Source organism: Oratosquilla oratoria, chromosome 1, assembly GCF_046742065.1.
Source record: "Oratosquilla oratoria isolate Oo_2021 chromosome 1, ASM4674206v1, whole genome shotgun sequence".
Taxonomy (NCBI): domain Eukaryota; kingdom Metazoa; phylum Arthropoda; class Malacostraca; order Stomatopoda; family Squillidae; genus Oratosquilla; species Oratosquilla oratoria.
This window is the reverse complement of record NC_134777.1, coordinates 55992698-56016995: the sequence shown is the minus strand read 5'-3', so window position 1 is coordinate 56016995 and position 24298 is coordinate 55992698. Positions and strand designations below refer to the sequence as shown.

The window sequence follows — 24298 nt, the reverse complement described above, 5'->3', positions numbered from 1 at the left end:
CTTCCTTTCTCAACAGATATTTCCTTCTTTCCCAATGCCCCTTTTACCCCATCCATCCATCTCATCCTTGGTCGTCTCCTCATGTTCACTTCCTCAACCTCTGCCTTCCACACCTCTTTTACTAACCTTTCTTCATTCATTCTTTCCATGTGTTCAAACCACCCCAATAATCTTTCATCAACCCTATCTCTCAACTCCCAAAGATACATCCATTTCATTTAAACAACACATCACAAACATAAAAAATAAATGCACACCTAGACTCAACACACATCAATCACTGAAACAACATTTGGAAAAAACAAAGAAACTAATACTACAATATACAATGCATAAGCTCAGTGATGAATTATGCAAGTCCAGTATGGGCACATAATCTCAGTGAGACACCTCAACACCCTTCAGGCCATACAAAAAGCATTAAAAACAATTACAGGCTGCACATATACAACACCTACACTATGAAACATAAGTCCTCAAAGTCAAAGATCTCCTTGACATGAGAGGCACACAAACACTTGCTACAGCCATGTATAAAAGTATGCGTGTGTCCATAACATAGTATGGAGCAGAGACTGAATTTGAGCAGCCCAATCTTCACCTCAAACCAATGGGTACTCCTAGCTATGATCTATAGATTTTAAACTGAAATTGATCAAATTTAAAGGGACGCAGAAGGTACATAATGCAACACTGGGACTAATACTGAAAGGCAGAGAGCATTCTAAATAGAACAAACTAGAATAAATGGTACAGAGACAATCAGAAATGAACCAGGTAAGTAGCCAAGAATTGAGGGATGAGATTTACCTAGTTGTATTATACTTACCTAGTTGTAATATACGGTAAGGGAGCTATGCTCGTAGTGACCCGTCTCTGTATCTTTCAGTATCAAGTTTGTTCTTAAATTCTTGAATAGTATTTGCAGACACTGTTGCCTTATCTAATTTATTTCAGATATCCACCACTCTGTGTGGGAAGCTATTCTTTTTCAGATATCTTCTATAATTATCCTCTTTGAGTTTCTTTTCATGTCCTTTTTGTTTTTCTCTTGTCCCACTTTAATAAATCATCTCTCTCTAGGACTTCCATTCCTTTCATGATTCTATAGTCAGTAGATCTCCTCTTTCTATTCTTTGTTCCAGAGTTGGTAGTTCTAATTTGGACAATCTTTGTTCGTACTGTATGTCAATTTGGAGAGTGTTGGTGCCATCTTTGTCATTGCTCTTAGTATTCTTTCTAATTTCTTTATATTCTTTTTAGTACTGGGTGTCCATAGTGTCACAGTATACTCCAATTTTGGTCTTATCAGTGTAACTAATATTTTCTTGACCATTTCCTCATCCAAAGAGTCAAAAGCCACTTTCATTGACCTTAGTAAGTTGAAGGTTTCTCTATTTTATTGATATGTTTGTCTGGTGACATGCCTTTGCTGATAATTACTCCTAGGTCCCTTTGTAAGCTCACTTTTTTTACTTCTTCATCAATTTCATAATTCCTCGATATTCTATTCTTATTTTTTCCAAACTCCATTTCCAGATTTTATCTAGGTCTTTCTGTAGTGATTCACAATCTTCCTCTGTACTTATTTTCTTTAGTATTTTTGCATCATCTGTGAAGAAGTTTGTATAACATTCCACACCTTTGTCCATGTCATTTATATATATGGTAAATATGATCAGAGTCAATACTGAACCTTGTGGGATACCACTATTCATTTCTTCCCAAGTCGAGTATTTGTCTCTAATTACTACCCAAATATTTCTCCCAGTCAAGAAATCTTCCATCAACTTCAATAATTTTCCTTTAAGACCACCTATTGATTCTATTTTTCTTCTTAGTTTTTTGTGTAGTACTTTATCAAATGCTTTTTGTAGATCTAGAAAAGCACAGTCCGCCCATCCATCCCTTGTATTATTTCTATTAGTCTTGAGTAGAGGCAAATCAAGTTTGTGGTACATGATCTTCCTTGTCTAAACCCAAATTGTTTTGGATTCAGTATATTTTTTCTTCCAGATGTTTAACCTATCTACTTTTGATAACTTTTTCACATATTTTTGCTATTGTGCTTGCAAGGGAGACTGTTCTGTACTTAGTTGGATTTCCCTTGTCCCCTCCTTTATATATTGGTACAATATTTGCATTTTTCCAGTCCTTTGGTAACTTTCCATCTTTGAGTATTTAATAATCTTGTATATTTTGTCTGTCAACTCATCTATGCATTCTTTTAATATCCAGTTAGCAATTCCATCTGGATTGTATGATTTTTTGACATCAAGGTTTTTTTATTTGGTATTTGATTTCCCTCCATGTCACAGTTATTTCTTTCATTGGTGGATATCTTTCTGTATTTCTTCACAGTTTTGTGAACTTTCAATTGTGAATACTGATTTGAAATGTTTGTTCATAATTTCAGCCATTTCTACATCTCTATATTTGTAATTCCCTTGGTGCAGTCTTATTATTTCTTGTTTGTCTTTTAGTTTACCATTTACTGCACAGCACTGTGTGGGGCAGAAACATGGAACATGAGAGAGGAAGAGAGAAGGAGCTTGAATGTGTTTGAGATGAAATGTCTGAGAAGTATGATGGGGTTACTAGGCTGGATAGAGTGAGAAATGAAGTGAGGAGAACAGGGGTGGAGGGGGAGCTGGGAGATAGGGTTGATGAAAGAGTATTGGGATGGTTTGGACACATGGAAAGAATGAGTGAAGAAAGATTAGTAAAAGAAGTGTGGAAGGCAGAGGTGGAAGGAGTGAATATGAGGGGGCATCCTAGGATGAGATGGATGGATGGAGTAAAAGGGGCATTACAAAAGAGAGGAACGTCTGTGGGGGAAGGATGGGAGAGGACATAAGATGGGGGTGAATGGAGAGGGGTTGTGTATGGATGATGCAATGCATGAGGGGGAGTGGGTGGGGGATGGGGGGTGAAGAGGTATGTATGAGGAAAAATTTGACTCAGCCCGAAGGGATTTCTCCCCGTCTTCTCCCTTTCTGCATGGGGGGACGGAGAATTTATGAAGCAGCCTTGCTGCGGATGTGCTGTGTCTTGCGACATTGCTTCTGACCCAGGGCAGTGGACAGGATGCGAGGATGACCCGTCATCCAGGAGGTGCCAAGATAAGGAGGGTGGAGGGGAGTGGAATATATAGAAAATGGAATGGGTGGGAGTGGTTTCTATGCCTTTTTCTTTTTGGCTACCCCCTGTGTAGGGGGAAAAAACCTTTGGTACATGTATGTAAAATAGTTTAGGTTGTTCCTTGTATTTTTCTATTATGTCCTTTTCATAGCTTCTCTTTTCATCTCTGTGCATTTCTACAGTCATTTCTTAGTTTGATATATGCTTGCCACTTACTCATTCCCCCAAGCTTTGTTTCTTCTATCTTTAGCCTCACTACATTTTTTGTTGCACCAGCACTTAATGTATACCCTTTCTTGCTTCTGTTTTGGTACATATTTGTTTATTCCCTCATTGTAAAATTATGTTCCATTTCTCTCCCATCTTTGTTTCTTCATTTAAGAAATTTTCCCAATTTGCATTTTGAAAGAATTTTCTGAGTTTCTCAAAATCCGTTTTGTTGTACATTAGTCTTCCTTTTGTTTCTCATTTCTTCCCAAATACATTTGTTATTTTAGTTTGAACTCTATTAGTAAGTGGTCACTTCCTAATTGGGGGTTTGTAATCAATTCTGTCCACAATTTCAGGCTCTAAAAAATCTAGTCTCAATGGTTCCTCATTGTTTCTATATCTGGTATTTTCCTTTACCCATTGAGTCATTGTGTATTCAATGGTCATATCCAGTAGTATGTTTCCCCAGAGGTCTTCTCCACCCTTCACTATCATTTCTCCCCAACATACTTGTTTTGAGTTAAAGTCACCCATCATTTTTTGGTGGAAGGTAAGTTGAGAGTGGAGGATAGATGGAGAAAGAGGAAAGGGACAAAAGGTAGGGAGGTGCTTAGAGTGAACTCTTTAAATGAAAATGAAAAGGAGAAGGAGTACAAGAAGCTGAAGGAGTGGGAGGGAGTGAGGGATAGAGTAGAGCTAGGTGTGGAGGAGGAATGGGGATGGTACAAGGAGGGAGTCACAAAGTGTGCAAGGATGGTGTGTGGAACAAGAAGGACAGGAGGAAATAGAAGGAAGGGTAGTGAATGGTGGGATGAGGAAACAAAGAAGGTTGTAGAAGAGAAGAAGCGAGCTTTCACAGATTGGTTACAAAATAGGATGAGGGAGTCATATGAGAGGTACAAAGAAAAGAAAAGAGAAGTAAAGCAAAAGGTAAAGGAGGCAAAGAGGAGAGCAGATGTGAAGTGGGGTAAGAGTATGACAGAAAATTTTGAAAGTAATAAAAAGATGTTTTGGAAAGAAATTAAGAGAGAAAGAGGAGGCAAATCAAGTAGAGAAGAAAAGGTAAAAGGTGCAGATGGAGAGATGATAATGGAAGAGAAGGCAGTAAGGGGAAGATGGGCAGAGTATTTTAGGGAGTTGCTAAATGTGAAGGAGGATAGGGAGGGAAAGATAGTTGCAGTGGGAAATGCTAAGAAAATGAGAGTGATGAGTGAGGAAAATGGAGGAGAAATAAGGAAGGATGAAGTGAAGGCAGTTAAGATGATGAAAGCAGGTAAGGCACCTGGTCTGGATGGATGCCATGCAGAATGTCTAAAAAAAGGAGGTACAGTGATGGTGGACTGGCTGGTGAGGTTATTTAATGTTTGCTGGAGGGTAGAGTGCCGGAGGACTGGAGGAGTGCCTGTATAGTTCCACTTTACAAGGGAAAAGGGGACAAGTGTGAATGTAGTAGTTTCAAAGGGATTAGCTTGTTAAGTGTAGTTGGGAAGGCTTATGGGAGGATCTTGATTGAGAGGATTAGGAGAGGAACAGAGGGAGTAATTGGTGAGGAACAGTGTGGATTTAGGACGGGTAGAGGTTGTGTAGATCAGATCTTTGTGGTAAGACAAATATGTGAAAAAGCTATAGGAAAGGGGAAGGATGTTTTTTGGGCTTTTATGGATCTGGAAAAGGCTTACGATAGGGTAGACAGAAAGGCACTGTGGGAGGTTATGCAGATATATGGGATAGGAGGAAAGCTTCTAGGAGTTGTCAAGAGTTTTTATGAGAGTACTAGAGCTTGTGTCAGGATTAGAAATGGAGAGAGTGAGTGGTTCGAGGTAAAGGTGGGACTTCGTCAAGGATGCGTTATGTCGCCCTGGCTGTTCAACTTATACATGGTCAGTGATTGGAGATGGTTAAAGAAAATGGAGAAAAGTGGGAGGTGAGCCAGCTGTTGTTTGCTGACGACACTGCACTTGTGGCAGGATCGGAGGAGGGACTGAGGAAGTTGGTGACAGAGTTTGGGAGAGTATGTGATATAAGAGAGCTAAAGATAAATGTGGGTAAAAGTAAGGTGATGAGATGTACAAGGTGTGAAAGTGGCAGTAGACTGGAAGTGAGCATTAAGGGAGAGCGACTGGAGGAAGTGGATAGTTTTAGATACTTGGGTGCAAATGTGGCAGGAAAAGGTGGAGGTAGAATGTAGATTGAGAGAAGCGTGTAAATGCCTTGGGGGATTGAAGAGTGTAATGAGGAATAGACATTTGGGAATGGATGCTAAGAGGAGACTATATGAAGGAGTGATTGTGCCAACAGCACTGTATGGAGCAGAAACATGGAACATAAGAGAGGAAGAGAGGAGTTTGAATGTGTTTGATATGAGGTGTCTGAGAAGTATGATGGGGGTTACTAGGCTAGATAGAGTGAGAAATGAGGAGGTGAGGAGAAGAACGGGGGTGGAAAGGGAGGTGTGAGACAGGGTTGATGAAAGATTATTAGGATGGTTTGGACACATGGAAAGAATGAGTGAAGAAAGACTAGTAAAAGAGGTATGGAAGGCAGATGAGGGGGGAGTGAACATGAGGGGACGTCCTAGGATGAGGTGGATGGATGGGGTAAAGGGGGCTTTGGGGAAGAGGGGAATGTCTGTTGAGGAAGGACGGGAGAGGACAGAAGACGGGTGAATGGAGAATGGTTGTATATGGATGATGTGATGCATGAGGTGGAATGGGTGGGGGGATGGGGGGTGAGGTAGTATGTGTGAGCAAAATTTGACGCAGCCCAAAAGGGATTTCTCCCAGTCTTCTCCTTTTATGCATGGGGTGACGGAGAGGGGGGTCGCCGATTTAATGAAGCAGCCTTGCTGTGGATGTGCTGTGTCTTGCGACACTGCTTCTGACCCAGGGCAGTGGACAAGGTGCAGGGATGACCCGTCATCCAGGAGGTGCTAAGATAAGAGGGAGGGTGGAGGGGTGTGGAGTGTATTGAGGGATGGAATGGGTGGGAATGATTTTATGCCTTTTCCGTTTTGGCTACCTCCCTTGTAAGGGGGAAAAAGCCTTGGTATATGTATGTATAATTACTATATTTCCTCCTTTCAGTAAATCAGTTAGTACATTCTTTGTGTCTTCCAACAGTTTGGAATGATCACTCTCTGCCTAAGACTGTATTTTTTTTTTTTGGGGGGTTCATACATTACTACAAATTTTCCACTTTTCATGTCACTGTTTTCAACTTTTATCATAATCAATTCCACATTGTTTTTTTCCTTCTGTTATCTTGGTCACATTTAAGCCATACCTTTCTATTTTTCATCCATTGGTTGAATAGACCTTGTCCCTTAGTGTTTAGTGGTAGAAGACTTTTTAATTTCATTTCTACAATTCCTATTACATCTGGTTTTTCTAATGCCAGATAGTCATTTAATTCATTAAATCCTGAAATCATGATGTCTATGTTGGTACAGTAAGTCCTCGTTATATGGTACATATACGTTCCTGAAAACCTTACCACAAATTGAAATTACCGTATACCGAACCCATTCTAACATGTAATAATAGGATATGGCAGATGTACCTTCTCCCTGCTCTTTCCTCTTCAAAATATCTAGCAGATACCGTATCTGTGAATTTTTCTTACCGTAAATAGAATCAAGGGTAGTAATTACCAAATACCATAACTGTGAATTTACCAGATAAAGAATTACCATATAAGGAGGACTCACTGTATAAGCAATTTTTAATTTTTTCCTTTCTCGTCCTTTTCTGTCTCTTACTTTTCTTTTTTATAAACCATTTTCTCAGCCTCAGGTCCAGCACTCTCCAAAAAATAATTCTTTTCAGTCTGTTCTTTTTTCATTTGCTTCATTTCTAAGTTTATTTTCTTTCTTTTTTCATCACTCATTTCTTTTTTTATCCACACATTTTTGTAATGTTCACTATCTGCTAGCTTTGTTTTAGATGAGGTAATTTGTAAGATGACAAACACTATGATAAATTGGGAAAAAAAATTCACTTTGGATAGTGATCTCAAGACAATGAGTGTTAATAAAAGGTTATTACCACAATGTAATATTTAATACTAAGTTAAACTACAAGTCTGTAGGAAATATATCGGCCAGCTGTCACTGAGGGCCTAATAATTTTTACAACCTGCCCTCTCTTGAGACCAAAATATCTTGCTACAGGGTCTCCTGCTTGAATTCTCATGAGTTGGTTGTCCTTCAGTTTGTATCTGTAAACAAGATTAGGCATACAATTAGCTCTTATTCAAGAGTTTCTACCTATCTATCAACACACCAAGGGTTTTTTCAGCTTTATAAGGGAGGTAGCCAAGTCAAAAGGCATATACACATTCCCATTACCCTGTCCTCCCTCCCATCTTAGCTCCTCATGGATGAAGGGTTATCCCTGTCTCCCGCCCACTGCCCTGGGACAGAAGCAATGCAGCAAGATTGCTTCACTTTATCGGTGATCCCTCACTCTGTCCTCTCATACAGAAAAGAGAGAAAATGCCAAGAAATCCTTTCAGGCTGCATCAAAATATTAGTCACACATAACCACTCCCTACTCCCCCATTCGCCACCCCTCCCAACCTTACATCCCAGTATCATCTATACACAACCCCACTCACCCCTCTCTCCTGTTTTCTCCCTCCTTTGTTCAACAGGCCTTCCTCTCTTGCTCAAACCCCCTTTCACTCCATCCACTCATCCATCCTTGATTGTCCCCTCAAGTTCACTCCATCCACCTCTGCCTTCCACACCTCTTTTATTAATCATTCTTCGATCATTCTTTCCATGTGTCTAAACCATCCTAATACTCCTTCATCACCCCTATCTGTCATCTCCTTTTCCATCTCCACTCTCTTCCTTGTTTCTCACTCTATCCATCCTTGTAATCCCTACCATACTTCTCAGACATTTCATCTCAGACACATTTAAACCTCTCTTACACCCCATACACTGCCATCAGCACAATCACCCTTTTATATGATCTCCTTTTTGCATCCATTTCCAGATGCCTATTTCTCATGACCCTTTTTAATCCCCTAAAACATTTAATTGCTTCTCTCAATCTACAACTTACCGCCACCTCCATTCCTCCCTTTCCTGCCACATGCAACCCCAGATACCCAAAACTATCCACTTCCTCCAGTCTGTCTCCTTAAAGGCTTACTTTCAACTCTGCTACCTCATCACCTTAGTTTTACCCACATTTGCCTTCAACTTTCTCCTATCACATACATATACCAAAGGCTTTTTCCCCCTTATAAGGGGGAAAAACAAAGGCATAAAAACCATTCCCACCCATTCCATCCCTAATACACTCCACTCCCCTCCACCCTCCCTCTTATCTTGGCACCTCCTGGATTACGGGTCATCCCTGCATCCTGTCCACTGCCCTGGGTCAGATGCAGTGTCGCAAGACACAGCACATCCACAGCAATGCCAATTCATCAAATAAGTGACCCCCCACTGCAGAAAGGGAGAAGACGGGGAGAAATATCATATACCTTCCCAAAATCCATCACTAACTGCTTTAATCTTCCCTCTTACCCTGCCGCAAGTGCAGTGTCATCAGCAAACAACATCTGGCTCACTTCCCACTTCTCTCCATTTTCTTTAATCATCTCTAGTCCCCTGCACCACCCCATCCATGTAGAGTTTCTACAAACTATTAAACAATGCTCTTTGTAGGCTACCAATGACTAGAAACTTGCCTTTGCAATAATTCGGTCTTCTCTTCTGCAGTCATAACTACATGTTCAGGAACCAACTCATGTTCTGTGATGTTAATGAGCAACTCAGATTCCAGAAATTGTTCTAGAATATATTTAGGAGCCATATCTACTAGTGCCTGAAACAGAGAAAAGGAAATATATACTGTAACCTCAGTTTTACCTACTGTAGTTATAGCATGTCAGATCACTGAAGCTTGCCACAGAATTTCCTTCTAATAAGGACCAACAATGGCCATTTGCATCCAGTTATCCTGTAAAACAGACCATAGAGAGCCAACTCCTTAATATTCATCTTCAAATCTCATTGGCATTTCATCTTCATTTGGAAGTGCATCTCAGTCTCTGGACCAGGCCCAAGATCTCTATCAACTATATCCCTCTACTTTCTCATACAAGAACAACTGAGAACCATTGACTGCTTCTCTCCTCCTACCAGCCAATGACAGAATAACTCACACCAATACAACACAGATGTCCAATGCCCCACACTACTACCCTAGTGCTTGAATATGTTATGATTCATTGACCTTTAGTGCTGCATTTGAGGACTATCATTTATTCTAACTGCCACCAGATTACTATAAGCTCATAGAAAAGCTGCCCTGAAAGAAATTAACTTACTTCTTAAGGATAATCTTTTTACTGTGTCTACAATTTATGTTGTGTATTCTAGCTGCTGCCACATTTTATACAGCTGAATAAGTTAATACATTTGTCAGAGTTTAGAGTTATGTTACACATAAATTCAATATCAAACACAAGGAGTAAAAAAAGAATGATCATAACTCTGTGGTTGTACCTGTTTAGCTGATGGAGACATGCCAGACTGAACAACAATGATGGCACGTTGAATGTTCTCTTCCTGCATACGTGTGCAATATGTTTTGATAGTTCGCACTCCAACCTTGAAAGTAATGACAAAAATTAATGGAAATGCTATGAGACATTACAAAATAAAAAGTAAGAATCATACACACATGAAGAGGAAGGTGCTAACATTGAGCTCCGCACTAGCGCTTTGTTGCTAATATAGGAAAAATGCCTAGTTGTCATTTTCGGGATACAACAATATGTTTTCATGTGACCGGTAAGGTATGTATCTGGTCCAGTTCTTGGAATCATTGTGGTGATTGGTTTGACGACACCACCAACACCATCACCACTAGTTGCTACTTGAGGTTGATACTAGTACAGTGATACTAGTCAATACTAGTTTTCGTCATCGCATCGCGCAAGGGGCATGATGCATCGCACGCTGGGCCCTTATCGAGCCATATGCTGTTCTGCTGAAGTTGCATGAGATGTTTACGAAAAAGTCATGTGTGCCCATTGGTCATTTGTGGTATACAGAGAGAATCTTAACCAATCATAATAAGTTGTAGGAGGAGCCTATAGCATCCAGAGGTTCCCTTATAGCCAGCAATAGTGTAAAAATCAGTCTTCAGTCTTCTCTCTTAAGAAATCAACCCAGTGTCAAGTTCAGTCTTATCTGGAATTTCAGTTTATTCATATTAGCGTTAAATAGTCTATTCGTGACTCGAGTGACATCATGAACCTTGGAGCATCCTCACAAACCAGAGAAAGGTCTGTACCTATTAAATCATAGTCCAGCCTCACACACCCGCACACTCATACACATCACATTCACTATATAATTTGAATAAATTAATAATATCACATAATAATAAAAGTCACATACTTAGGAAACATTAGTCTCATTCACCACCAAATGTGAAGTGATAATTTCTTAAACATATGTTTGTTCATGTTCCTTGTTATTCTAGTTATCTTGGCCACAGCTACCACTTACATATACTTATTCATATTTATTCGTAAACAAGGAGCACGACATCATAGTTTTAGCACAGAATGGAAAGTAGCAATGATGAAATAAGGATCAATAAACCAACCAAGAGGGGATTGGATACATCCAGAGTTGAGTCCCCATTGGGTGTAATAATATATAATATATATATAAATTAAACGTAACTTCAAGGACGACTTGCAGGTATGACAATGATTTATTTTCAGGATTTAGGAGGCAAGGGGAAGCAATGGATAAAACTATGGACATGGATAGATATTAGGATTAGCAGAGCAATAAGGAATCGTGACATTAACAACTTAGCAGAAGAATTCATGGATTTAAAATTAGACCATAAAGCTTAACAGAGGTATTAAACTTATGCACAACTAACAAGGTGATACTAAGACAATTAAACAATCTAAAAAGTGAACCGAGTGTGATTAAAAGAGAAAATGAAAGATAGGAAAATGAGGTTAGAAATAAAAACGAAGAACTGAAGAAAGAGGGTAGCTGAAAAGATGGAAGAATCAATCAAAGAGACCGATCTGAATGAAATTAAAAATCAGTGAAAACAGTAATGTGAAAATCAAAAACTCTCATTCAAAGAAATAGTACAACAGCAGGTAGAAGAGAATACAAAGGAAACAGTGATCAAGGTGATTAAAGAAAAGGAAAATTGGGTGAGAGACAAAGTGGACAAAAAGAAATGCATTGTGGCTTACGTTATCAATGAAAAACACAATGTACACAAATACCAAAGAGAAAAAGAAGAGAAAGAAATTGTGTGTATTTTACTGAATAAAAGAACATAAAAATTCAGTAAAATACGCACAACAGAACTCCGCGGTATTTCAACAGGTTGCCAACAATAATCACCGAATAAATTGGGACAAGGCAAAAATAATTTTCAAATCAAAATGTAGTTATAAAAGGAAAATCATTGAATCTTCCTTAATTAAACAATTCCCTAATTGTAACATTTCAAAGGAGCAATGGTCACCTGATTATATAACCACCTTGGCAGTTAACAAATTACTTCCTTCTATTGTAAAAGCGGATGACTTGCCACAAAGCCCGCACAGCAATATAGACTCTACCTGATATGACATGTCCATGTTCCCTCACTCCACCTCTCTCCTCTGTATATAAGATATGTATTTTCTCCTGTCTTTGTATTCTGCTTGAAGAGGATCACAGCAAGTGATTGAAATATACGGAAATCATTATTTCCTTTTCTTAAATCCATTCAACAGTGGGTTTTTAGTGTCCATATATATATATATATATATATATATATATATATATACATATATATATATATATATGAAACTTACAAGATCTAGGTGGTGAATGGGAGTGGAGTGGGTGAGGATGCAATGGATAGGAGTGGGATTATGTCTTTTAATTGTGCTACCTCCCTTGTAAGAGTGAAAAAGCCCTTGGTATGTATGTATGTATGTATATAAAATGTAATTTTCGCAGGAAAATTTATTTTTCCCTGATACAAACCTGAGGTACTCCTTACAATAGGATACTTTCGCGTAGCGCAAATATTTCTACCGCTAAATTAAAATCCTCACTCTGTGGGTCTGGGCAACGCTTATCCTCAGTAAGGGGCCCTATTGGGGCAAGGGGGGGGGCCCTTGCCCTCCACCCCAAGTCTCGCACACTATAACCATTCTCTGAGCCAGGTATGAAATTAAGCACAAGGTTTGTCAGGCAAGGAGAAGGAACTGTTTAGAGGGGTGGTTGAGGAGGGCCATTAAAGGTAAGGAGTACCTCAGGTTTGTATCAGGGAAAAATTAATTTTCCTGCGAAAATTACATTTGTTCCGAAGAATACAAACTCTTCGGTACTCCTTACAATAGGAGACTCGGACTTAGGAGGGAAGGAAGTTGTTATCTAGCCTGGAAAACCGCCGTAAGGAAAATCTAGTGTGCTAAGACTATGTTGACCAGACCCCTATACATTCCCCTCACTTTGAAGTGCACCCCTTTCTGTTCCCTGGAGTGGAGACAGACAGGTTATAATCACTTGTGTACCACTGAAGGGCTTGAATTGATTCCCTTGGAATGCTTGAGAGCCCGCGGTTGAGGTAAGGGAATGTAGGAGTATGAGAAGGACTTTGGAAAGTTATCCCTGCGGTTGCCGAGCCAGAACCTGGATGAGTTGTCAGGGTCGGCTGTGTGCTCTTGAGGAGGGGTATATCATTTCAGGACTTCTTGGGCGGCCACTATGGGGCCCAAAGATAAGTTCCCTAAAGATTCCCACATAACCTCTTTGAGGTAAAAGGAAGTGAACGTATTCTGGCTCTTCCATATACCTGCTTGAAGAACCTGGTTGACTGACAGATTCTTTCTGAAGACTAGGGAGGTCCCTACTGCCCTAAGGTCATGGGCAATCTGTGTGGTTCATGTCGTAGGCTCTGCGGATGACTTCCTTTGTCCAGTAAGAAATGGAATTCTTAGTGATGGGCTTCAGTCTACCTTTAGTAGAAATGAACAACCTCTTTAATTCTGGTCGAAGATGTTCGGTTCTCTTGAGGTAGGTCCGGATGGCTCGTACCGGGCATAGTACTGTTTCAGTTTGTTCTCCCCCTACAAATTTGTCTAAGGACGGAACACTAAAGGACCAGAATCTAGGGTCGGATTTGGCAGGATCTTGGTTTTTGGCAATGAATTGGGGCATGAAAGTGAAGGAGACCTCTTTCCATCCTTTGGAATGGGCGACTCTATAAGAGATGGCGTGTAACTCCCCTACTCTCTTGGAAGATGCCAGGGCTAGCAGAAAAAACTGTCCTCAAGGTGAGGTCCTTCAGATGTGCCTCTCGGAGGGGTTCGTAAGGGGGACCCCGCAGAGAGTTCTGGACTAATGCCACATCCCGCAGAGGAAAACTGATTTCCCTGGGGGGGAGCATGATCTTTGAAGTGCCTGAAGAGCATGGAAATTTCCGGTGAAAGGGCTAGGACCATGCCCTTCAGAGAAAACACCTGATTTAGAGCTGCCCTATAGCCTTGTACTGCCAAGAGGGAGATCTTCTTGGACTTCCTGAGGAAGTGGAAGGAGGTGATCTCAGGAATGGTGGCTCGATCTGGGACTATCTTCCTGGAGTGGCACCATTTTGCAAAGGCATTTCATTTCCCTTGATAAAGGTTAGCTGAGGAAGAGCAAATAGGAGCGGACATGTCCTCCGCCACTTCTCTGGGAAAACCCTTCTTTAGGAGGATCCGGACCATAGTCTGAACGCGTGAAGATTGAGTGCTGAAGGGTTCTTGCGCCAAGCCCCGTTGATGGGTGGATGCAGAAGATCTGGTCTTCCCTGAAGGGCCAGAGGCTCTTCTACTGCTAGCTCGAGGGCGTCTGGAAACCATGGGGCTTCGGGCCACCAGGGAGCGATCAAAGTCATCCGAAGGTAGGATGCGTGTCTTGCTCTCAGGAATACCTTCTGGAGCAAGGGAAATTGTGGGAAAGCGTAGGAGTCTGGGTTGTCCCAACTTTGCAGAAGAGCATCTTCTCCTGCTGCCAGAGGGTCTGGGAGAGGGCTGAAATATATTGGGAGTTGGTGATTCCATCTCATTGCAAAAAGGTCCACTAGAGGGGAGCCCCATTTGCTGAGGATGAAGTTCGCTACCTCTCGATAGAGGGACCATTCTGTGCTGATTATCTGATTCTTCCTGCCGAGGTGGTCCGCCCAGACATTCCTCTTCCCCGGGATGTAGCGGGCTTTGAGTGACACTTGGAGATTCTTGGCTAGGTTGAGGATGTCCATCGTCAGAAGGCATAGTTCCTGGGAGACTGTTCCCCCCTTGCTCATTCAGGTAGGCTACTATCGAGGAATTGTCCGACATTATGCCCACTACTTTTCCCGAGACTTGATCCTTGAAGTGACGGAGAGCCAGGAGTACTGCTTTCAACTCAAGCCCATTGATATGGGCTGTCCGCTCGACTGTGGACCAGGAACCGCTGATGTGATCGTCGTTGAGGTGGGCTCCCCAGCCCTCCTTGGAGGCATCGGAGAACAGGAGGACTTCTGGGGGAGATGGGCCGAGGGGCATCCCCATGAGCAGGTTGCACGGGCCTTCCACCAGAGAAGAGAATCCTTGACTTCTTCAGTGAGGGAGATGTGTTGTAGGGGTTCTCCTTCTTGCGGGGCCCACTGAGACTTGAGGAGCCACTGTAGCGGTCGCATTCTTTGTCTACTCCTGGGGATTAATCTCTCTACGGAGGCCATATGGCCCAGGAGGATTTGGCATTGTTTCGCCGTCAGGAACCTGGTCGATAGTGCCTGTGCAACTAGAGAGTCGAGATTCTGGATCCCCTTTTCTACTGGGAAGGACTTCATTAGGGAGGAGTCCAGGACCATACCCAGGTACGTGACTCTCTGTCTTGGTAAGAAATCTGACTTTTCCGGGTTGACTACTGTGCCCAATTTCCGGACAAAGGTTAGGACCATTCTCAGGTGTTCTTGGCATAGCTGGGTGGAATGTGCAAGGATCAGCCAGTCATCCAAGTAACGGAGTAGGTGAATTCCCCTGGAGTGGGACCACGCTGAAACGAGGTTGAACACACTGGAGAAGACTTGGGGTGCTGTGGAAAGTCCGAAGCAGAGGCAAGGGAACTGGAAGGTGTTGCCCCTGTGGACGATTCTGAGGAATTTCCTGGAGGAGGGATGCACTGGTATGTGGAAATAGGCATCTTGGAGGTCCAGTGACACCATGAAGTCCCCTTCCCTGATAGATGCCCTTAAAGGTCAGATATCAACAGATATACCATTCGCTAAAAATCATCATATTGCTCGAAAAAGTACTTTTTAAAAGCATACAAATAAAGTTTTTACGTATTACAGAAGAATTGATACAGAAAATTCACTTTTAATTGCGCCTCGCACACCACTTTTCCAAAGTCTAGATATTCAGAATAATAATATTGTTTGTTTGGCAACTGTGACGTCACGAACGCGGAATTCCCCGAACCTTTCCCGAAGCGCATGGGCGGAATGTTTCGAATAGCAGACGACGCAATGAAATGAAGACAAAACTGTTTTTAGCCAAATTTGATGAGATGTAGATGGTGGAATTTTATAGAATAATTTCAGTATGTTTTTTTTTTTATGTACATTAAACTGTAAATACAAAAAGTTATGGAAGTCTTGATATCTGACCTTTATAGGTCAGACATCAAGACTTCCATAACTTTTTGTATTTACAGTTTAATGTACATAAAAAAACATACTGACAGTATTCTATATAATTCCATCTACATCTTATCAAATTTGGCAAAAAACAGTTTTGTCTTCATTTCATTGCGTCGTCTGCTATTCGAAACATTCCGCCCGTGCGCTTCGGGAAAGGTTCGGGGAATTCCGCGTTCGTGACGTCACAGTTGCCAAACAAACAATATTGTTATTCTGAATATCTAGACTTCAGAAAAGTGGTATGCGAGGCGCAATTAAAAGTGAATTTTCTGAATAAATTCTTCTGTAACTTTATTTGTATGCTTTTAAAAAGTACTTTTTCGATGATTTTTAGTGAATGGTATATCTGTTGATATCTGACCTTTAAGGACTCTGGGGTGTCCATTCGGAACTTCGTCAGGGAAAGGAACTTGTTGAGTGGAGACAAATCGATGACTGGTCTCCACACATCTGTTGTCTTTTCTACTAGGAATAGCCTTGAGTAGAACCCTGGGTCCGGAGTCGAGACTTCCTCTAAAGCTCCTTTCTGGAGCAGAACGGAGATTTCCTCCGCTAGGGCCCGCCTGCGAGCCGAGTCCGGGTGGTAGCTGCTGACTTGGATGGGATAGGGGGAGAGGTTTGGGACAGTGTGAAAGGGAAGACAATAGCCTGTCTTGATGACTTGGAGGGTCCAGTCTTCTGCCCCGGCCTCTTCCCATGCTCTCCAGTAGAGGGAGAGGCAACCCCCTATCTTGTGCGGAGGGGCTGGCGAATTCCTAGGATTCCTGTGAGGGAGTCCGGAGCCTCTATAATGTTTGCGTCTAGGATCTCTAGTCGTAAAGGGACGGGGCTTTCCTGTCTGCCTTTTCGACTTGGAGTGGAGGGGTGGCCTTTCTTCATTCTTCGAGTGAGGAAACAGCTGTCTTTGCGTCTGAGGGGTCCTCGGGGCTGATGGGGGGGTTGGCCTTGGCCTCGAGGTAGGGACGGCTACTCTCTCGATGGCTCTGTTATGGCTCAGTTGGTTTTTGCTAGTGCTTGCTGAATCCACCTTGTCCGGGGGAATCAGCATGCGGGTTAGAAGGGGGGCCCTCTTCAATGGAGCATAAATTTCTCTGAGGAGGGGATCACTGGGGTCTCCTAGGAAGGTGTCTCTCCTGCGGGACCCAATGTTGGCCCAAGACGTTAAGAGGCAGGCCGCTTGATGCTTCAGAGCTCTGCTCGAGCTTTCCCATAGAGACTGGAGGTTGCATTCCTCTTGGGATTGCAGCTCGGGTAAAAACTCCCTTACTGAAGCCAAGCCGCGTTCCAGCCAGAAGTGCACCGCGAGAGAGAGATCCAGGCCCTGAACGAGGTCCCTGGATTCTCTGCCGGAATGGATGACGTTTCTTCTGAGCAGTGAATCCACGTCCGCTTTGACAAGCTCTGGTAACCGAGCCGGGATCAAGGCTTCTTAAGGTTTGTCCCTGATGGGAAGTAGAAGCGTTTTTGCTGTTCCACTGGAACAGAGCGCCAGCGCGGTTTTTCGGTTGCCCGGGTGGTGAGTGCGTCAGAGGCCTGGTTCATGGGTCGTACCGTCTGTGTACTCCATGGGAGTTGGATTGGAGGTGGTTTCGTTGTTTGAGAATTGCCCGTCCTGAAGATTTCAGACTCGAACGTGACTTCCTCTTCTTGTGGAAGGCTCAGTTGATTAGCTCTCCTAACTTTAGAGAGGATCTCTGAGCAGGAGGGTTTAACAACCATCGGGGATTCCGACTGGGAATCCTGCGAATTTTGACAACTTGCCCTCTCATCCCCGGTGCTGTGGACGTCGTCGCCGTCGTAGCTGGCGTCTGTCCGGTCAACGAGAAACACCGCGTCTGCAACCTCGTCCCTGATCTCTGTCCTCGTGATCAAAGGGCATGGAAAGGTCACCGTTGATCACCCGGCTCTTCCTAGGGTGGGTGTTATGCGTACTGCGGGATTCCTGAGTAGAAGAGACTAAGGGGCTCTTTGTCTTCGAACCCGGGTTCTTTGTCCATGCCGGCGTCGAGTTTCCGGGATGGGTCGGGGGCAAGCCGCAAGCGACCTCATCCGGGAAAAATCTCGTACAGGAGCGGTAGCTAGAGGTGGCCTGAGGCGCATGTCCGTCTACGCTAACCGTCCTGGTTGAAGGAATAGAGGACAACTTGGCTTGAGAATGACTCGAAGTGGACGTTGTACCACTTTCCTGTCTACTACGCGTTGGAAGAGGGACAGTCGAGTTTCCGGGATGGGTCGAGGGCAAGCCGCAAGCGACCTCATCCGGGAAAAATCTCGTACAGGAGCGGTAGCTAGAGGTGGCCTGAGGCGCATGCCCGTCTACGCTAACCGTCCTGGTCAAAGGAATAGAGGGCAACTTGGCCTGAGAATGACTCGAGGTGGACGTTGTACCACTTTCCTGTCTACTACGCTTTGGAGGAGGGAGAGAATTGCTCGTCTCCTCTGAAGCCGTAGTCTGCCTTCTCTTGTTTTTGGGGGGTGAAGAGGGAAGCCATTTTCTATGCTTGCGCACCTGTTTCCCTGCATGTGCATTCCTGTGAACATGAAAGTACACGGACCACTGACTACCACGGGGATGAAGGTGAACACTTGAGAGCTATACACTTGATACACCAAATGTGAGGATCCACTTGGGCTGGCGGTAAGGGGGTGAGACAAAGGTATCTCCCTTCGGCGAAGGCACACAACCCATCTTGAACAACAACAATACTGGAACCAGATTCCATACTTACAGTGAAGGGTAGGATACCCAGTGGCGGTTAAGGGAATAATACAGGAAAGGGAGATGGCACTCAATAAATTCCAGGACACAGGATGGCGTAGGGAAACCCCGATGAAATTGAAAGAAGACGAACTCCTTAGCGTCCTGGGAGTGAGCTGGCGACAATCGAAGCGGGTTGCTTGATTTTCGGCACATACGTAAATATTAAACCGTTGATTAATTAACGGTTCGCTGCCGTGCTAATAATGGATTTTGACTGAGAATCGGCCCATTAAGGGGGAAACCGATAAAAACTAAACATGTATAGTTGAGAGATGTTAACTCGTTCACTACCGCGAAGAGAATGGTTATAGTGTGCGAGACTTGGGGTGGAGGGCAAGGCCCCCCCCCTTACCCCAATAGGGCCCCTTACTGAGGATAAGCGTTGCCCAGACCCACAGAGTGAGGATTTTAATTTAGCGGTAGAAATATTTGCGCTACGCGAAAGTATCCTATTGTAAGGAATACCGAAGAGTTTGTATTCTTTGGAACAAACAGATGCACAGCTCTTTTCTAAGCACTTCTGAGATATAGGGTTGACCCTGTCTCCTGTCACACTGCCTGGGTCAAATGCAGAGTAGTGAAGCACAGCTATTTCACCGCAGGGTCCAACAGCCTGAGCTAGTTTATTGCTACCTATTCATCATATGATGATCCCTCTCTTCATCCATTCAAAAATAATTCATGAAGTAGGTAAGAAAAGTTGAAGAGTGAGAAAGGAGGTGAGAAGAGCAGGGATGGAAAAGGGGATGGCAGATAGGGCTGATGAAAGAGTATTGGGATGTTTTGGACAAAGGGAAAGAATGAGTGAAGAAAGAGTAGTAAAAGAAGTGTGGAAGGCAGAGGTGGATGAAGTGAACTTGAAGGGATGACCAAGAATGAGATGGATGGATGGTGTGTAAAGGGCTTTCATCAGGGGAGAAGGCAGTAGATAGGGGTGAGTGGAGAATGGCTGTGTATAGACGATACTGTGATGCATTGATAGGAGAGGGTGGGGGATGGAGTTACGTATGAATGATATTTTGATGCAGCCCAAAAGACTTTCTCCCAGTCTTCTCTTTTTCTGCATGAGGGAATGGAGAAGGGGGGTCACCGATTAAGTGAAGTGGCTTTGCTGTGGATGTACTGTATATTGCTGCATTGTTTCTGACCCAGGGCAGTGGTCAGGATACTGGGATAACCATGAGGAACTAAGATGAGAGGGAAGAAAGGTTGGTGGATGGGAGTGGGAATATGGCTTTTGACTTTGCTACCTCCCTTATAGGGGGGGAAAAATCTTTTGGTGTATTGACAGATGAGTAAATCATCCTTTCACCCAATTTACAATCTTCCTCCATTTATTCTACTCCCTCCTACTTTCCTGATACATCCAAAACCCTCTTCACTACACCCCTCCACTTCATTCTTGCTCTTTCTCTCATGTTCACTCCCAGCACTATTGCTTTCCATAATCTATGTCAGTCTTTCTTCAATCATTCTTTCCACATGCCTAAACCTGCACAGCACTTTGATCTACCCTATATGATAGCTCCCTTCCTACTCTCAATCTATCTCACTTCCAAATTTACAGAAAAAAATACTGCTTACCTTTGACTCATCTGGGAAGAAAACAAACATCTGATCTGTAGGATCATCATTGTGGGCAACAAGAACAATAAGATCAGACCTTGCAGGGCGTCTTTCTGAGGGCTTATCCCCAAATTGATCCTTAAACTGTTCTAAAGTTTGGTCCAATTCATCCTGTGTTACCAAGTAACCTCTATCGTGACACAGCTGCATGATAGTTTTACGAATACGCCATAGCTTGTAGGTTTCTGCCTCATCATCCATGATTTACAGTTTCCTTCTGAAAAATAAAGAATAATTTTCAGTTTCCAAAGAATTTACAAGCTTGTCAATTCACACCCAGATTATGGGCTCTTCAAGATAGACCATCTCACACAATACCCCAACCTGATACTAGCACCAGCACAAAATGGGTATGGCCACAGACTGGCTGCCCTAGGGGCAACCATCACATGGAGGTCATGGAGCAACTCATCCTATACTGATGCACACTAACTGTCCCTAGACAAAAATACATTTCTTCCATGAGTGACTTATGGGCCTGTCCAGTGGTTGGTGATAGTTACTTGGGAACTGTGGGTCTCATGTATGAGACCTGAGGCTTGTTAACAAACCTTCTCCTTAATAAGGTATGTCTTGAATTAGATTAAGATATGCTTAATAGGTTAATTATTGTTTTGACTTACATAGAATTACAGAACTAGGTTATATAGTCATGACAAAATTTCTTAGTTTAAAAATCAAATAACATCATTTGTTTCCCATGGTTTCTGTAACTTATCATTCAACATCATATAATGATAAAAGTTCAGAAAGTTAAGCAATTTTGACTGTAAAGTATAATTTGAGACAATAACTTAGATGAAAATTCTTGCTAAAATGAAAATGAGATGAAACTTCTTACAACAGTGTACAATAGAAAAATAAATAAATAAATAAATAAATGAAGATTAAGATAAAATGAAAAAGCTGAGCTGCATGTACTTTCCATATTTTAACCTATACATTTCCCAGAAGTAGCATAATGTAAACAAAGACACAGGTAGTGGAGACAAGGAACAGGAGTGCCATATACACCTAGGGCTTTTAATCCAGCATTTGCCAACTGCCACACATGTGGATGTTTGGACACAGAAAGTAAACCTACTTCAGGAATTGGTGGTGTTTTATCTCCTGGCCCCAAACCTCCATACAAGTTGTGGTTGGGGAATGTTAGATTAAGAGATCTAGGTGTATCTTATAAATTGTGCTATATTATTTATTTCTGAAAGATATAGCATTAAAAAACCAAGGCAATGGGTGCACATCAGCAGAAATAATAATATAGCATGTTGCAGTATTGTAGTGTAGTCACCTACACAAAAAAAAAAAAAAAAAAATCAATAAATAAATAAAATAAAATAAAGAAATAAAAATCAATCCTATTACATTCCACGTTTCTACAGCTGATACACTTTTTTTTTAATCCCAATAGAACACATTTCTGTATCAACCCTTTCACTATTGAATGGAGCTCTGCCTACCACCAGCAATTTTTATTTTGTCAAGGATAACTTATGGTAATCAGAGTTTGACATTAATGCAATTAATCTATTCACTTTAGAAAGACAGATTTATTCTCAGTATCAATGGGTCTCCTTACCAACTGAAACAGACCAGAGGTTGAATATGGCACAAATATGTAGTGTGAAGTGTTATAGATCAATATTTACATTATTTGAACATTTGTCTTTCAAATCTGTAATTTTCATATAATTTGATAGACGGGAAATCAAAAACTTAGTCTCATAATAAACCAACCACAGGTACGAATTTACTGACCAAAGGCTGCTACCTTTTAGGGTGAACATACATCTCAATATTATTTCATTCTCACAAACACATTTTTAACTTCTTTAATTTTCCATTTCAAAGATCTATTTTTTCTATGGAATGATTATGGTACATTATATTAGGATATATTATACTAAGAGTTATTTCATGTTAAACATATGTGCTTGCATAATTCTGGAATTTTATCCTTGCATGAAGTTCAACTATCATTAAAATTATTAGGTATTATTCTAGTTGTGCACACCTACATGATATACATACATATATACATATACCAAGGCTTTTTCCCCCTTACAAGGGGGGTAGCCAAAAAGGGAAAGGCATAAAAACACTCCCACCCATTTCATCCCTACATACACTCCACACCCCTCCCACCCTCCCTCTCATCTGAGCACCTCCTGGATGACGGGTCATCCCTGCACCCTGCCCACCGCCCTGGGTCAGAAGCAGTGTCGCAAGACACAGCACATCCACAGCAAGGCCGCTTCATTTAATCGGCGACCCCCCCCTCTCCGTCCCCGCTTGCATATAAGGAGAGGACGGGGAGAAATCCCTTCGGGCTGCGTCAAAATTTACTCACACATACTACCCCACCCCCCACCGCCCTGCCCATTCCTCCTCATGCAATCACAACATCATCCATATACAACCATTCTCCACATGATATACATTCTCCACATGATATACAACCATTCTCCACATGATATACCATTAGAAAATTAAATATTAATTTTGTAAATTAAAATACGTGAACATAGTATGCAATTTTCTTGGCAGAAATAAATAACATAATACCTTGCTACATAATAAACGAAGCCACTAGGATACGGTATGGACGCCATGCTGTCGTCTGTCCAGTCCAGTCACTATCAGTTAAACAATGGCTTTCACATTGTGGACCAGTATTCTCCAACTACAGGTGATGTTAACAAGCACTGTTACAAAGACAATGGGGCTTCCTTGGACTTTATGAGAGAACACAGGGTTCTGCCGTCATCTATTAATTGCCTGAGGTAAAATAATAATCAGGCCGTCACCATCTGTGACAGTGATGATGATCCGGATAATCTTTAAAATCTGAGGTACGGAATTACTAAATATAGATTAGGTTACATAGGTTAGTTATGTTAGGTAAGAATAGACGAATTTATCATCCTTTCATTTCTTAGACCTCGGCATCTATCAAAATAAACATGGCACATTCAACTGCCACGACTTTGTTCATTAGTCAATTGGTTTAAGCAACTTTTTTGTTATTGACTTCCACCAAGAAAATCACATATTACATTGATGTATTATAATTTACAAACTTAATAATTAGTTTTCTATTGCTATATAGTATATTGCATAGGTGTGCACTAAAAATTTACCAATTATTTTACATATAAATCATTACTAATAATAATGTATGTATGCCTTCCACAGCGGCAGTCTTTGGTCAGTAAATTCACCAATCAAATGATACAAAACTTAGATTTGAAATACAAATGTTCAATGTAAAAATTGATCAAATAACGTTTCAAACTGCATATTTGTGCCATATCCAACCTCTGGTCAGTTATGAGCCCTTAGCCATTATATCATGATCCATCTATTTCCCATGATTTTGTTGAAAAATACTGTTAATCCTAAATACCTAAGTGACTAAGTCCTAATCTAAAGTACGCTTTCAATGTTGCGCAATGAATTATACACTGATATCTTCCCAACTACTGTAACTGTAGCTTTCACAATGGTCATCAAATTATTTTTATGCAATACCGTATACAAATAATGTATGGGCACTATTGATTTTTAAATGTTCCACTGTATATGATAACATGCAACATGCAACTACCTCTGGACTCTTTTACCTCGTTTGTAAACACAAATGATGTTAGTGTTTGTAGCATCCGAAGTCTTCAATTAAAACTGTCGTATCTATTCATACAGTAACACGGATGCGGATAGTATTATAATAATAATAATAATGATGATAATAATAATGATAATAATAATGATAATAATAATGATAATAATAATGATAATAATAATAATAATAATAATAATAATCATCAATAATAAT

The 24298-nt window shown here is 41.6% G+C and overlaps 1 protein-coding gene across 1 annotated transcript; it reads right to left on the bottom strand.

Moving 5' to 3' along the window:
* Positions 1-7387: 7387 nt before the first annotated feature.
* Polr2E (DNA-directed RNA polymerases I, II, and III subunit Rpb5) lies at positions 7388-24136 on the bottom strand. The gene is made up of 5 exons (XM_076186257.1): positions 24071-24136; positions 20422-20680; positions 9875-9979; positions 9055-9191; positions 7388-7566 (listed from the first exon to the last, which is right to left on the bottom strand). The coding sequence occupies exons 2-5, from the start codon at positions 20662-20664 to the stop codon at positions 7419-7421; spliced, it is 633 nt and encodes a 210-aa protein (XP_076042372.1). The 5' UTR covers positions 20665-20680; positions 24071-24136; the 3' UTR covers positions 7388-7418.
* Positions 24137-24298: the final 162 nt, after the last annotated feature.

Bases quoted from the DNA above. Each gene is read 5' to 3' on its own strand.
- Polr2E (XM_076186257.1), bottom strand. From the start codon at position 20,664: ATGGATGATGAGGCAGAAACCTACAAGCTATGGCGTATTCGTAAAACT. The intron at 9,192-9,874 runs GTACAACCACAG...TCTCTGTTTCAG, and splicing joins TGTCTCCATCAGCTAAACAG to GCACTAGTAGATATGGCTCC. The intron at 7,567-9,054 runs GCAAGTTTCTAG...TCTTGTTTACAG, and splicing joins AAGACCGAATTATTGCAAAG to ATACAAACTGAAGGACAACC.